The following is a 15,286-nucleotide window of genomic DNA, read 5'->3' as shown; positions in this document are numbered from 1 at the left end:
ATTTAATTGAAACACTGCTGTTACACATATCCAATATTTATTTGAGTACCTACTAAAACAGTATTTCTAATAAACAATTTTATAAATTTAACATTCCACACCCACACTATAAGTAAATAGATTGTTTTTAAGTAAAATAAATCCAACTAACCTATATACATATATGGGTACTTTTAAATAGAGAAATAAAATAGAAACCAAAAATCCGAATATATTTATCAAAAATGCACATAAAGATCAGATATCAAAGTCTTGAAAGCCGAGTGGATGTTGAGTTTTATGAGCGATCGTCGCCGGTTGAATGCGCGGCGCAATCGATATGCGGCGGCCGACAGCTGGCGCGCTGTCCTCCGCGCGAGTGCCCGGCATTATCGAGAATCGCCTGTAATAAAATGCACTTGGCTTATACTGAAATACACAATATATCTGTAGTATGTGATCCTGATATATTAGTTGATATGTATCTCTGAAGCATGGAATCTGAAGAGGACAAATCATATCGAAACGCTTGTCGTAAAATACATGTCTTCTTGAAGGTTCGAGGAATGTTTGGAGGATAAATCGTACCAGTCGTTATCGAAAAACGTTTGTTATAAAATGCACTTGCTTTAAATAGAGGTTTTTTTGAAACTTAAAGGAATGTATCGGCGACTAATTGTCGAAATCGAACGAATCGATTAACATCGGGCAAATTAAGGTTGAACCTATACGGTATGCAATATAATTAAATATTTTATAGAATACAACTTTCTTAATCTCACTTTAATTAGTGACATTGATGATTGAACACACATACAAAAAAGTATATAAAATATTACTCCCTTTATTAATTAAAAGTATCGCAAACATAAATTCCATGAAATGCCTATAAATCGTGAGCATTTAATGAAAAATTAATTGCCTTTTGCGGGTGATGCCTTTACAGTCAGAACAGTCAAGATTAAATACACGGTATAAAATATCAATTTCGATGAAAATTTTTGGTAAACACAAGCAGATCATTTAATTATACTTTTGGCAATGAAATTCTGTCAATTGGAATTTTTGTGGTTAATTATTGCACGCTATAATAATAAATACTCGTAGAACGTTGATCGTACGCGTAATATTTCAACAGATTTGTACTTAAGACGATACACAAAAAAAATCCACTGCTTGGCGGGCGGAGTCTAATAGCTCGCTATCGCGAACGCGGGTGTGCGCGAAGTCATTCTTGCAAACTCGCCGCGCTGCCGCTGGCCGACTCGGGACAAACATGTATGGAGTCGTCATACAGTTATAATATTGTTATACATTTATTCAATTGTTGATTTATTGGTTTTATTTTCTTGCTTATAAACAAATAATCTTCTTTCCAACAACTACTAAGGCGCTGACTCCACGAGCGAGAGAATCGCGGCGATATTATCGTCGTGCCACGCATTTCTATACACTCTCTATGGAACCGTCTCCACACAGCGATATTATCGCCGCGATGCGACGAGTGGCATTGAGCGTGCGAAACGTCATTACATCGTCGCTAGCCCGCCGCGACTAGCAACGGGCCCGCCGCGCGCTCGCGACGATCGCGCAGCGGGCGCGCTGTCAAACGCAGCGGCATTTCAGCGTTGCCTCTGGTCTTCTCGTAGTTCTCTTCAAGGAAACGTGACGATACCGTTACGAGTCGCCGCGGAAACGCTGCGATTCCGTTACGACTCGCGACGATACGCGGCGGAATTATCGCTCGTTCGTGGAGATTATCCGACGATATAAGGGCGGACTCGTCGCGATTCTCTCGCTCGTGGAGTCAGCGCCTTAGACATTATTAATAATTATTATTATTTCGTAATGTTTACTTTATTACAAAATAATACAGGTTATAAATAATCTTTAAAATAACAAAAAATATTGTTACTCTGAAAAAATGAAATGGTAATCAATAACGCGGACTACTGAATTGATTTAGATAGAATTTGATGCTGACGTAGATATTACATCATGCCCAGAAATGAAAGGTACTATGTATTTCTGAAAGAAGTTATAAACCCTAATTCTTCTCAGTCAAAGTCAAGAGTGGAAGATATCACTAATACAGTAAAACTGATGCGAAACTTTGGATGTTAATTTGTATATTTTTTTGTTAGTTGTTACTTAATCACGTCAAGACTACATTACCAATTTTGATAAAATATAGCTAATTGCCTGGATTTACACATAGGATACTTTTTATCCGAACTGAACACTTCTGTGGGATAAAACAGGATTCACGATATAACCTAATTCCAAGCGGGCAAAGCCGCAGTCGGAATGATATTTTTTTAAATAGAAAAATTGTTTAAAAAAAAACACAAAATATATTGACGCATGTATTTATTTTTTGCACTCTATTATAATTGTAATTATTCATTACAAATAATCAAAATAAAATAGCCAGAACAAAGTTAGGCCCTGGTAGGGTAGGTAGGCAGGTACAGCAATGTGAGACGAACACTGGCTTATTTATACCAATAATAATGTTTTATAAACATTAAATTAAGTTTACAACAAAAATACATAATATTAGCTAATGTGAAAACGAATCAACCAATCATCCCACAACAATGAAATGTGCACACAAATATTCATCCAAATCGGTTCATGTGATTAGGAGGAGTGACTGCAGCGCCATCTTCCGGGCCCAATTGTGTTTCCAGATCACCCAGGAACTCAATTTAATATACTTACACAAAATTTTTCGAAATTAAAACTCACATTACTATGTTAATATGAATATAAACCTGTTTTAGTACTAAGCAATTTCCCGCACAGGTGTAGTAAGTATAAATGAAATAAATATCAACATCAAATTCTTTATACAACATACTTATCTACCACGGTACCACCTACTAAGAAATGTAATTCTTGAAATTTTTTCGTATTTTTTTTAAATATAATACTACTCCAATGAGCTCCTGTTCCATATCACGTCCGCCATACTTCCACTAAGTTCACCATGATTTTTTATTTCTTTGCACTTTGTTGCTTTTTGCTAAAAATGGAATCATGCGATAAAACCAGTAGAACGTTGATAACATACATTTTTGACTGAATAAAGGTACTTACGAAGGAGTGGGTTCACATTGTGAACAATCTGTGGGTTTATTTTCCTTCTGGATTCCGGATTTCTGAAAAGATTATCTATGCTATAAATGAAAAAAATCTTACACATTCGTTATGTACTTAAAACAGGGGTACATATCAAACATCGTCTATAATACAATTATCATCAAATTTAAAATAAAACCAACTTCTTCATTAATTTGTTCCAATTGTAAGCATTCTTTTTTCTCCAACCTTTATGTTTCTTCTTCTTATTTTCTTTATTGTCCCCATTTGTCTCATCGTGTTGTCACCCTTTTTTTACGATTGCGCGAGCGACACAAGTTCCCCGTGTGACGGCCGTAGCGGGAATGACTCGTGCAGCGATCGGGGTAGGAAGGTACAGGGCGGCTCTCACTATATTGGCTGGTCGCGCGCTAATTTCAAGTATTTCTTGTTTATTTCAAAACCATCGCATATTTCAAAATTCTAAATCGGTAGACGTATAGGTTGTATATTTTATAGTTAATATCCAAAAAGTCGTAACTTTACGTTTGTTATTTTGAAGATGCCAGAGATTATAAAAAAATAACAATGAGAACTTTGTATTTTTTTTCTATCGAGAAAATATCATGGAATCATGTTTCTAAAACGGTAGACGTATTGTGTTACTATTGAACTTTCTTGTCAAGAATTTTCATCACGACAACTTTAATAATATAAAAATTACGAAGGTTTGAAAAGGGCCGTAAATGTTAGAAAAATTAATTCATCACCTTAAGAAGCTACGTTAAAAAGTTAACTGTCTGTGTTCTATTCATTAAGACAGAAGTAATTAAGCAAATTCAAGCCTTCGGGCGTCTGGAATAACTTTTATTTTTACTAATCAAATAAACAAAAACACAAAGATTTTTTGATCTAATCAGTTGAATCAAAATATTGTTTTTTTTAACAACTTTCACGTAAAATGTATAACTAAGTATTGAGTGTTATGTTTTATACTATAATCCTACGAAAAAAATAACAGCTACCTACACTGCGTATAAAAAATTACGGCATTTGAATAACATTGGAGGTGAAAATATCGAAAGAGAGAAATTTTATGCGTAGATACACCAAAGTATACCTATATTTTCGCCTCCCAATAGAATCTTCCGTTCTAACATAGGTTCTAATACGGGAAAATCAAAGATAGACAGAATAGACATTTTATGTGATGTAAAATAAAACAAATTTCGATGAAAATTATTTCTTTCTTTCTTTCTTTCTTTCATGACGCGACCTTAAAATTTTACCCTCAACGCTCCTAAAGAACTTTCACTTCAATATAATTAAGCAGTAACTTTTATGAAAGTAATTTGAGACTGACTGATGTTACAGCGATATACACATAAGCACTCTATGTACAAAGATGTAATGCAAGGTTAGTGATGCATCAATAACGCTTACTTAGTTCACGTCGTATCAGACATTGCATTAACTTTAATGTCTCTAAATATAAATTGCTATAGATGTACATAATATTATGATGTTACATAAGAACCTATATAATATAATGATCAGTAGGAAAAAAACATACTTAACAAACCTGTATTATATTGCGAACAATATTTGAGCTTGCTCTAGATTCTAGAACATTCCGACACCAAAAAGTAATTGCACCAAACACAAAGGAAAAGGACACCTTCACGGGCCCTTTTGCGTTATCAAGTATAAAACTATATCAATATGTGCTTATGTGCTGAAGGTTTAACAATGTCAGGGCAAAGTGTCACCTTGAAGCGGGTATGACAGACATTTTTCTAAAGAGGTGTTCGGCTGCGAGCCTCAGGTCATCGTCCTGCATCAAACTGACCATCGCCTTCTCCCGCTTCTCCAATATTGCGTCACTTGAAGCAATTTCACCTTCCAACGAAATATTAACGCACTGCAAGAATTAATATCAAACTTCTAAAATGTTAATATTTTAGTTTTTCTCACTATTTTTTACCCGTTATTGAAAACTTTCGCAGAAAATTGCAGCGAATAACGAAAGAAACGAGAGCGGAAAAAATCGCAACACAAGTATCTCTCTTGAACTATTTTCATTTAATTTTATCATGTTTACGATATTGGAGGTATAGCGTAGGTATGAAATTTTATATTTTTTATTGAAAACAGAATGTAGTAAAAAAGGCAGATGTGAAACGTACGGAATCATAATTTCTATAGGGAACTAGAGGTCCGCCCCGGCTTCGCCCGTGGTACATATTATTTGGCAATAAAAGGTAGCCTAAGTATGTCCTTTCTCGGGTATCAAAATATCTCCATACCAAATTTCATGCAAATTGGTTCAGTAGTTTAGGCGTGATTGAGTAACAGACAGACAGACATAGTTACTTTCGCATTTATAATATTAAGTACGGATTAATTTTATATAAGGGGTTTGACATACTAGCTTATAATAAGTTATTAACATAAAGGCTTTGTTATTTTCCCATTCATATTAAAGACTGTGCATAATTAATAAGTATCAAAGCACCCCAACGAAAATTTATATTAAAACAAAAGCGAGGCCATAGAAATATCGATAATGAGGAAAATGATACCGTATCGAAAAACGCGGCGACATCATGATACCCATAGGCTCGGGCTAATCCTGCCCCCTCGATGAGAGTGGCCCTTGTCTCTGGTCGATTATTTTGTAGCAAGTGGCAGCGTGCCAGGAGAAACGTTGTGTTGAGCAACCAAATTCGTTGATTGGAAGACCTTGCTTCTGTGTAAAATAACATATTTTTGTAAGCTTGATGTTAGGAGAAGAATTATTGCATTTAAGAGTTATTTTCATAACTTGGTTTATTCCCACTTAACCGATTCGCTCTCCCTATTACGATAAATTTTATCATGTAATGTGTAAAGGTCATAGGAAGGTCATAGGTATCTAATATAAAATATATCAATCAATGTCGTTTAAAAAAAAGTGATAACAAATGATATTAGGATCGTTATTGAATATAATCTTTCGAGCATCCAATTGATGAAAATCACTTAAATTTCCGTATCAAAGACGTCGTTTACGTAAACAGAACCTTTCGCCAGCGAATAGGCGTCATTATTAGCAAACCTTTGTTTCTGACGTTTTTCCTAGCCATTGATTAGGACGGTGAAGATTATTTGCCTCATATTTTCGCCATTGTATATTAATACAAATTGATTCTTCCAATCAGACTCATTCAATAGATTTTACTGACGTGATTTACGATACAATAATTAATTTGCCCCTGATTTACCTGATATAAAAAAACCGGCATATACAGGTAATACAGGCAATTAATTACTTGGTAAATATAGCTTTCTCGTGGTATATACACTTTACAATATAAGTTTGTATTATTATAAAAAGATTGCCTGTTTGGTACACTGTAATTATTTTAATTATAAAAAGATTACCTGTTTGGCATTTAAGTGCGAAGAACTTGGCCCTATGAGCCTGTTTGGTATCAGCATGCAGGCGGGACAGTTCATGCAAGATATAACAACGCTCCCATGCCCGCGTGCTCTGTGATAATGCACGTTCCAATGTACGCAAACGACGTCTAAAACCATGATTTATATTAGTGTAATATTCAAATACAATTCACCTAGTTCGTTATAATAAAATAATAAAAAAATAATCTATATACATTGTATTTGGTGAGTAAACAATGTATTTAATTTATACACATACAATTTTGTATAGACTTATGATTAAAGAATATAATATTTTATTGACTGTTTGTTTTCTTCGAATAAGTGATGAAGATAGGAAAAGGCAGATATTAAAATAATTGTCACTGCTGAGCATTGATACGCTGTAAGTGTTTTAATTTCTAAATAAGGTCGACCTTTCAGTATACGATGTTAATTTGTGTCAATCTGAGATAAAATAAATCCAGGTTATAAAGAAAAAATAACGCAAAATATTCTAGAATAAATTCTTCGGATTATCTTTTGTACTCTTCGTAGCTTTATCTATTTTAATACTAAGGTTACCAGTCTAATTATGCTAAGACAAGCTTAACTACCGCGTCTCAATTCATTCTAGAGTGAAATATAAGCTAAGATTTTTTTATTCCGGATTTCGCTCGACTTCTTGCGAACCAGTTTACAAGAAAGTTGTTATGAATAAATTTACTAATTGAATATTAATTATTGGGCTGAATTTTCGTTTTAGTTTTGGTTGAAAACATAATTTGGGTTAAAGATCTAACATAAAACAACAAAATCTTCCGACTTTAAAATATTGAATAATTCATAAAGCTTAATAATAATTTGGTTATTTTATTATTTAAAGCATTAGAAAATAATGTGTATTTTATTATATGCTCTATTTTATTTTAAAGTTAATTTTAAATTTCAGCATCATTTATACAGAAAATTTGTAGGTACTGCAAATAGTTCGATACAATCCTCAATACAATCATTAAACCTTAATCTTAATTGTAAATTTTAACTTTAATATCATATGAAATCGTACGTTACAACACAATATTTTCTAGCATAGTGTAACGAACAACTTTTTGCATTCTTCACTATTTCGCCTGTAAAATGTAAAACGATCCAATCATTTACTTTGCATCGCGCGGTGGCGCGGGGGGGCGGACTCGCAAGATCGAATCGTGACTCGGTTCACGAGATATCGCAATCCCCAGCAGTATAAAGGCTCTTTTTTCGCGATCTGCCTCACTCATTTCTTCCCTGACACGTTTCTGTGAATAAAATATCGATATTCAGATACACGTTCGATGAAAAAACTTCAGGAAATTGGCGTGCACATCGAGACATTTGCAAATTATTCGATTCTCATTCAAACATTAATAAAGCGAAACAGGAAATATATTTCCCATTCAGACTGCTCTTCAGTTGGAATCTGCTTTTCAGTTGGATTAAAATAATGATTCTCCTGCCTATTTTATTTTATTCCTACCTGATCCAGAAATGCATTTGCGACAATTTCTTGCAATTTTTGGATAAATTTATCTTTTCCGGGCAATAAATTCGCTGGTTTTCTTAAAATTTGTTCCAATGCAAATTCAGCTGTTTCCAGACATTTTGCAGTATTGCGTTCTTCATACACTGCTTGAGTTGCTCTGACTAGTCGTTCAGCATCAGTAATGTGCTGTTTTTGAGCTTTACCAAGTCTTTCTTTTCGAGCTCTCGATAATCTTTCTCGGGCTTCGGCTTCGGCTGCCCGCGCGGCGTAAAGTGGTCTACGCTCTCGAAGAACTTCCTGGGTAATAAAACATTAAATTCTTAGTACCCTTCACTAATTGGTTTCACAGACTCTTGTTACTGTTTTATCAGACTATCTTTATGAATTTATAAATGAAAATATGATTTATTTATCATAATATAAAATTTATTTGAAAACGTTACTATCCTAAATACAAATAACAAAGTAAGCTGTTTTTGTGTAAATATTATCTCTTATAAATATAAATAATTGTGTAGAGATACACAAAAGACAACCTACAAACATTATATTATTATCTATTTTTGGTCCCATTATGAATTTCCAACCCCTAAGTACTTCATTGTTAAACAAAATCTAGTTCCTAAAATACATATTTAGCAGGGAGATAATTAAAAGAAAAAAGTAACCTGGTAGGCAAGATTTTTGATACCAGATTCATGAAGAATATGCAGCAGGTCTATGAAAAATATTTGTTCCAACATACCTGTCGCTTTTCCACATCAGCCAAAGCTTTATTCGCTAATTCCTGTAATTTATGTGAGCCTTGTCTATTAGCTGAATGCAGACGCTCATCCTTACATAGCTGAGTGAGAAAGTATTTGTCATGGGCCATTTGTTCCAAGTATTTAGACGCCATTAAGCGAGATATTCGTTCGGCTTTTTGCTTTTCTACACGAGACATTTCTTCAACCTTCACATTGAAACAGTAATCTTAAGATTTATTTATAACAATATAACTGGGAACCAATACAATCTTAGCAGTATTTATTCGCAAGCGATAAGCAATGAACTCTTAAGAACTAAAAAGTTGTTCTAGAAATAGGTAAATTTAGAAATTTATTTTAAGAAACTTGTCTTGAGACTTATTTTCACCTTATTTATTTACTAAGAATAAGGTCTTGTTATAACTAAAGAGTCAAGTTTTAAGAAGAGAGAGAATTAAAGGTGATTTGAACATGTTGAATACAGTAAAAAGTAAAAACTGTTAACAGTAAAAAGTATACAAACTTAATAAATAAAAGTTACATACGCGTTGTGTTTGCTGTGGCTGCAATCTAAGTCTACGAGTTGGTACATTTCGCACAATGCCATCTGCTGAATCCTTCTTTAATTCGATTTGTTTTGAATACTTTCGTACGCAAGACAAAACTTTGGTTGCACTTTTGCCTGTGCATTCTCGGACCTTAAAAAGGTATTTTATATACTTGATGACATTGGGGTATTAGGTACATATTGATGTAATGTATGGATAATTATACCATGTTTACTTCGAACGAATAGGAATCCAAAAAACTATAATATTATACTTTTCTAGGTAATGTTCATTACTTGAATAAAAATGATATATCAGAAACAGAAAATATACGAATAAAAACATTTATTTTCATGACACACCAACTACTAATTAAATGTTTGCTATTGTTGCTCACTAGCCTTAACAAACAATGTAATGTTTAATTATTTCTACAGAATTTATTAACTTCTATTTCTCCTTATTTGGCCTTTGTATCTATCAAATAGAATATTTAGGTATTGTGTTATGATTGGCGTAGAGCTGAGTCATGTTTCAGTGGTAAAACTATTACTATTAAAAAGTGTTTTTAAAATATATATATATACGTATATAATATTCCTACAACTAGCTGTGCCTCACGGTTTTACCCGCAGTGCTTCGCTCATGTTGGTCTTAGTCGTAATATATAGGTACATACATATATAGCCTTCCTCGATAAATGGGCTATCTAACACCTAGTACAGTAACAGTAGGTCTTGAGATTAGCGCGTTCAAACAAACAAAAAAAACAAACTCTTCAGCTTTATAATATTAGTAAAGAGGATAGATATTAACATTATATCTAGAACGGACTAATTAATTTTTGTGTGTTTTTACGTTACTGAATACATTGAAATTCCTCTATTGAAAAATCAAGGAATCGTCCACCAGTCAATTCGATCGACCGCGCCGGTAAGATCCCGATTAATGACGTCAACAAGTTTGTATATTTATAGAGACATAATATTTCATACGCGCGATTCAGGCAAATATCTCGTTACCATAATATGTTAGAATATATTATGATACCGTTTCTTCAGCACACTGGGTACATTCCGCGAACTTCGGGGGATACTTCCGAAGCATTTGTCCCCTACACGCGAGGAGGAACGCCCTCTCAAATGCACACTTCTCATAATTCGTTTGCGCCCGTATCTGGAGTGCCGTCGGGTTATCTGGTTCAAGTTCTGTTAAAGTTTTATTCGAAAATTAATTACAACGTACCTTACATTCTGTGTTTTCGTTCTATTCCTTTGTCACAAACTTGGAACGATGCGTTCAGTATAATTATGACTCTACGTAAGATGGCTTAACTTTCGTGAAAACATATTGCTTTAAAAATATTCATGTGTATAAAAAAGTAAAATAATTTGAATAAACAAGCACGGCCCTTTTCGATTTTAACTAAAGTTGAGGTATATATTTTATTTAGCTCATGAATTGTATCAATATTTTCACATTAACCTATTTATTGTGAAAATATTGATACAAAATACGTTACAGTACATTTGTTATCTAAACATTGGCTTAATCCAACATATGGATGGAACATTAAAATCTTTTGTTTATTATTTATGGATATGGATCCATATCGCAAACCAATTTCTCTAAAGTACTACTACTAATACTATAATCTATTTGTGAGGAATAAAGTATATTATGATAACCAGCTGCGCGGGCCGCATCAGCTAATGCATCGGCATAATGCGTCGCTTTGGCTCGGGCCAAACTCCTTCCGAGCAGAGATCGTACGTCGCCATTCTAAAACACATTGAAACGTATTAAATACACCCTATTTGCATCACTCTAGACTAGCAAATAAACCTTTTTAAAATCTATTGACTTCTGAAACGCTACCTTTACCAAATAGTTGAGTAATGACTTATTATTTTTCCATTTTAATATCGTCTCTCCTAATTTGGATAACTTACTCCAAACCTTTATTTTTCAAACGATGAACAATATACGTGCAAACTAACACATTTTAAGAATACGTTAACATTCAAACTATTTTAAAATTGCTCAAATGTTGTTCTAAATAAACTCGCCAGGATAAAACCCTTTGAGGTCTGACGAAATGAAATTTGGCATGTCTTTCCATCTGTCACCGTTCTGGTATTAGAATATAATATTGGGTTAGCTCCAGAGACAGGATGTTTCAAAATAATGCATCTGAATGCACTAGAAATAGCTTTGAATTGAGAGTCCCAAAACGCAACAATGTTTTTGATAGATAATAGGCTCATATCTAACCAAATTATGTGTTTTAAATCGGTACGACCAAAAACAAAACCCAATAGTTTTGTTTTTGGTCGTACCTATTTAAATTTTTTGATTCTAAGGTTTTGATGTTTAATAAAAATATAAAAAATTTCAGTTATTAAGTCACCATACTTAGTAGCGCAGCTTGTTAAAATTTACGGTACAATAATTAATTTAAATACATCTTATTTGCAATAATAAATTCTCGGTAATATTAAGTGTACGACGTTTGACCCAGTTCATAAAAACAGCATATTATATGAATGTTACCATTAGTTCTACCCTAATTTCACTCGCAAACTTTTACAACAAAAAAGTCAAAGTGACGAAAACTGCTGAAATCATTTATGAAGATTCCGACGTCTATTGTACTGACCTTTTAACAGTAAGTTTGAAGAAAACGTAACCCACATACTCGTAAATAATTCAACAAAGTGTACCTTTAAAGATAGAGTTGGCTTTAGCCCAGAAAAGATAATGGAATCGCTTATTCCAAACAAATTGGAGGATTGTGACTCACGTACGTAATACCTTTGTTTATACCGTCTAAGACAGAAACTAGTGTAATTTTTCATAAGGTGCTATTGGCGACGAGGAACTTATGAAATAAATTTCATCGTTCTATCATAAATGAGAGAAAAGAAAATTGAGCTTTGAAGAAAATACAGACGGGATATGGAAGGTAATATTTTTAATGTTTCTAATACAATGGCAGCCGGAGAATTGTGCATTGCAGAAGATATTAGGTAGAATACTATATAAGATCGTTAATATACAAACAGTGTGCTCCAACCCTGGGAAATGCAAATGATTTATTATACAATGCTTGATTGCATGTATGCGGTTGCAAAATACAATTTGAATATCAGGCATTAAGAGATAGTTTGTTAGTTTCATATATATTATAATATTATACATATATAAAGTGTATTTAGAAGCGATAACAATTTAAAACCTGTTGGTAAAATACATCAAAAAAGTTATTTGAGCTAAAGTGAAACTTTCACCTAATACTTATTTATTATTTCAGCCTATAATTAATTTACCGATCGAAACGGAATCAGCTTAATTATATTATCTACCGTGTAGTTTACTATATTACACAGACCACCTGACATTATCACTTACTGAAATCTAACGATTTTCAAAACTGGCATAGAACCGCAGACTATGATTTATCGTTTCTGAAGCTATGGTGAAATACAACCCGTTATTAAAATGGTTTTTATCAGCAAATATCCAACATGCTCATAGTAAAACTAAAATTACTATATATAGGTATATATGTCGATGCTACGTGTTTAGGAGGAGATACGAATTAAGAAGTTGATTCTCTTCTATCTATCTATGTTAAGTACAAAGCCTAAGCCTTGACAGACAATTACAGAATTTTATAAAGTTTTTTGTTGGAGTTGTAGAACTTTTATCCCCTACCATTATGGGATGCGAATTGAATATGTGGCTCTGAATATCAAGCGAGTTAAAATTGTAAGTCGAAAGCACCTTCTTTCAGCTTCTTCCCTATCATTGAAACGAATAAAGTAATAATTTTTTTCTGTTTGAATTGTTTAATTTATTCATTTGTTTCAGGCAACAAATGTAGATACAGAGATCTTAATACCTATAACTTAAAACTACGGCCCATATGAACATAAAACTACTAAAAGAGTTTTATATGAAAACACCAACTTTTCAGATACCTACCTATCATAATATTAATATCGTCCTGTTCTATATATAAAGTCCAGACTAGAGACCAGAGATAAAACCTAGAAGGCTGTGAACGTTCAATCTTTAAGCTCAATCAGACCTTTGAACTCGTCCTTAATGTACTCGAGACAATTAAAGAGCATTAGAAACATGTTTAAATTGTAATTACGTGGAATATGTTGTACTTACATTCCACCTTAAAGCCTCGTTGTAAGCTAGGATTGCTTTCTCAAATTGCTCCAAACGCTGCAAGTAATTCCTGCAAGATGAAATTGTACCCAAGGATTTAGTTATATCAAATTTGTTCACAGATTAAATTAATATTTAATTTGTACATGCTGCTTAAACTAGTGCTGAAATATGGCTCAAATGTATAAAGTCAAAGAGCTTAGGTACAATTGTAAGATTTAAAATAACTAAATATAACAATAACTAAATAATAAACTGTGTAGCAATTTTGCAGTTGTATTATTTTCTATAGATAAAGATTTATAATTTAAGATCGTATAAACTAGGATAGCACATCGCCAACATGTCTTCCACTGCACGTATATTGCTATGACACATACCTACATAAAACAGGCGACAAATTTTCGTTGCTGAATGAATATAACGATAGATAAATCAAAGGTGCGTAGAGGGTGCCAAGTATAGGGTAGAGAAATTCCCTTCAAGATGGAAAGTCCCTACGCACGTAGCTACATAAATAAATAAAAAACATGTGAAGTGCGAGCAAAAACAATTTAAACGTTATAATTTGAAAATATGCATATTTATGTAACTACCGTATATATTACTAAATCACAGTAAAACAATTAGACCGGGAGATATTGACACAAAATTTCGAGTCATTTGTAACAGGATGGCGGTTCTACAGGGGTCTTAGTGCGCAATGACACAAAGAAAAATGAAAAGTCTAAATCATATTGTTTACAACTGTAGTTAATCAAAGCATCCTTCTTTAGATAAAACCTAGTGTAAAAAAGCTGAAATTATTCCCATTAACACTTGTGTCCTTAGGGATCCTCGGCGCGGGATTTAACTTTAATTAGGTATTGTGTGCTATCATTTGGAATGTCTCAGTTTGCCTTTTAGTTTCAATATTTTATACGGCAATTGGCCGCTATTACATGACCCATGAATGTCAATTTAGTTTAACCTTGGCTGTTCATGGAAATACACAAACTAGGTTGCCTATAATATAACCTACCTTATTGGCTATTTTCATGCTTTTAGGTCATGAAATATGTATACCTAAAAACATTACAAAAACTAACTAGACTTCAATAAGATAACTATTAGCATTCAAAAATTCTTAATGATTTAGTTGTAGTACGCAAACAAGGTGAAAAAAAAATTCATCAGACTCTACACTAAACGAAACGTGCACAAATGTGAGAAAAATCTATGCGAAATGATATGTTACATCCGTATCGATTGCATAGAAAAAACCGCTAAGAAAAGCAATCAAAATCAGCACCCTACTAAGCAACAGACCAACATCCTATTAAAAACAATGTGTCTCATACAAACACTGTACATATTAAGTTTACCCTCTTTCACGGTACACTGCCACAACGTTGCATATTGCTCTCTCTTCGAGAACCAATTTTTTCCTCATACCAAAATATATCGTTTTGTGACACGAATGTAAAGAACTTTATAAACAGAGCTGTTGCTTTGAAAACTAGAGGGCTAAGAACAATGATAGGTACCCCAGACACACCTAGATACCTTACATACCTATATAAAAAAATATCTCAACTTGTAATATATAGACAATAAAATTTTATAAATATAAGTATCGAATATTATAATCGTTAAATTTGGACATGAGGATTCTAATACTTACTTTGTTAAGTCATCCTCACGTCTAAATTAGTATGTAAAATGTTGAATATACTCGTAATAAGATAATGAAGAGCCATGGAAGTTAAGAGTATTCTAGAACAACATGGTACAATAAAATAAATAAAACTCAATCATAAAAA

General features: G+C 33.1%; 1 protein-coding gene across 1 annotated transcript; it reads right to left on the bottom strand.

Annotated features, from left to right (window-relative positions):
• Positions 1 to 237: 237 nt before the first annotated feature.
• Positions 238 to 14,916, bottom strand: LOC149486583 (outer dynein arm-docking complex subunit 4-like). Its single transcript, XM_089697830.1, has 12 exons — positions 14,849 to 14,916; positions 13,485 to 13,554; positions 10,991 to 11,084; positions 10,353 to 10,510; positions 9,300 to 9,452; positions 8,754 to 8,960; positions 8,003 to 8,305; positions 7,648 to 7,784; positions 6,487 to 6,632; positions 5,646 to 5,812; positions 4,833 to 4,984; positions 238 to 382 (listed from the first exon to the last, which is right to left on the bottom strand). The coding sequence occupies exons 1-12, from the start codon at positions 14,914 to 14,916 to the stop codon at positions 238 to 240; spliced, it is 1,800 nt and encodes a 599-aa protein (XP_089553956.1).
• Positions 14,917 to 15,286: the final 370 nt, after the last annotated feature.

This window comes from Colias philodice, chromosome 8 (assembly GCF_061535455.1).
Source record: "Colias philodice isolate Cphi_HAF_F1 chromosome 8, ilColPhil1 Martin Lab GWU primary, whole genome shotgun sequence".
Taxonomy (NCBI): domain Eukaryota; kingdom Metazoa; phylum Arthropoda; class Insecta; order Lepidoptera; family Pieridae; genus Colias; species Colias philodice.
Note: the sequence above shows the minus strand (reverse complement) of the source record. Positions and strands in the feature narration are given on the sequence as shown.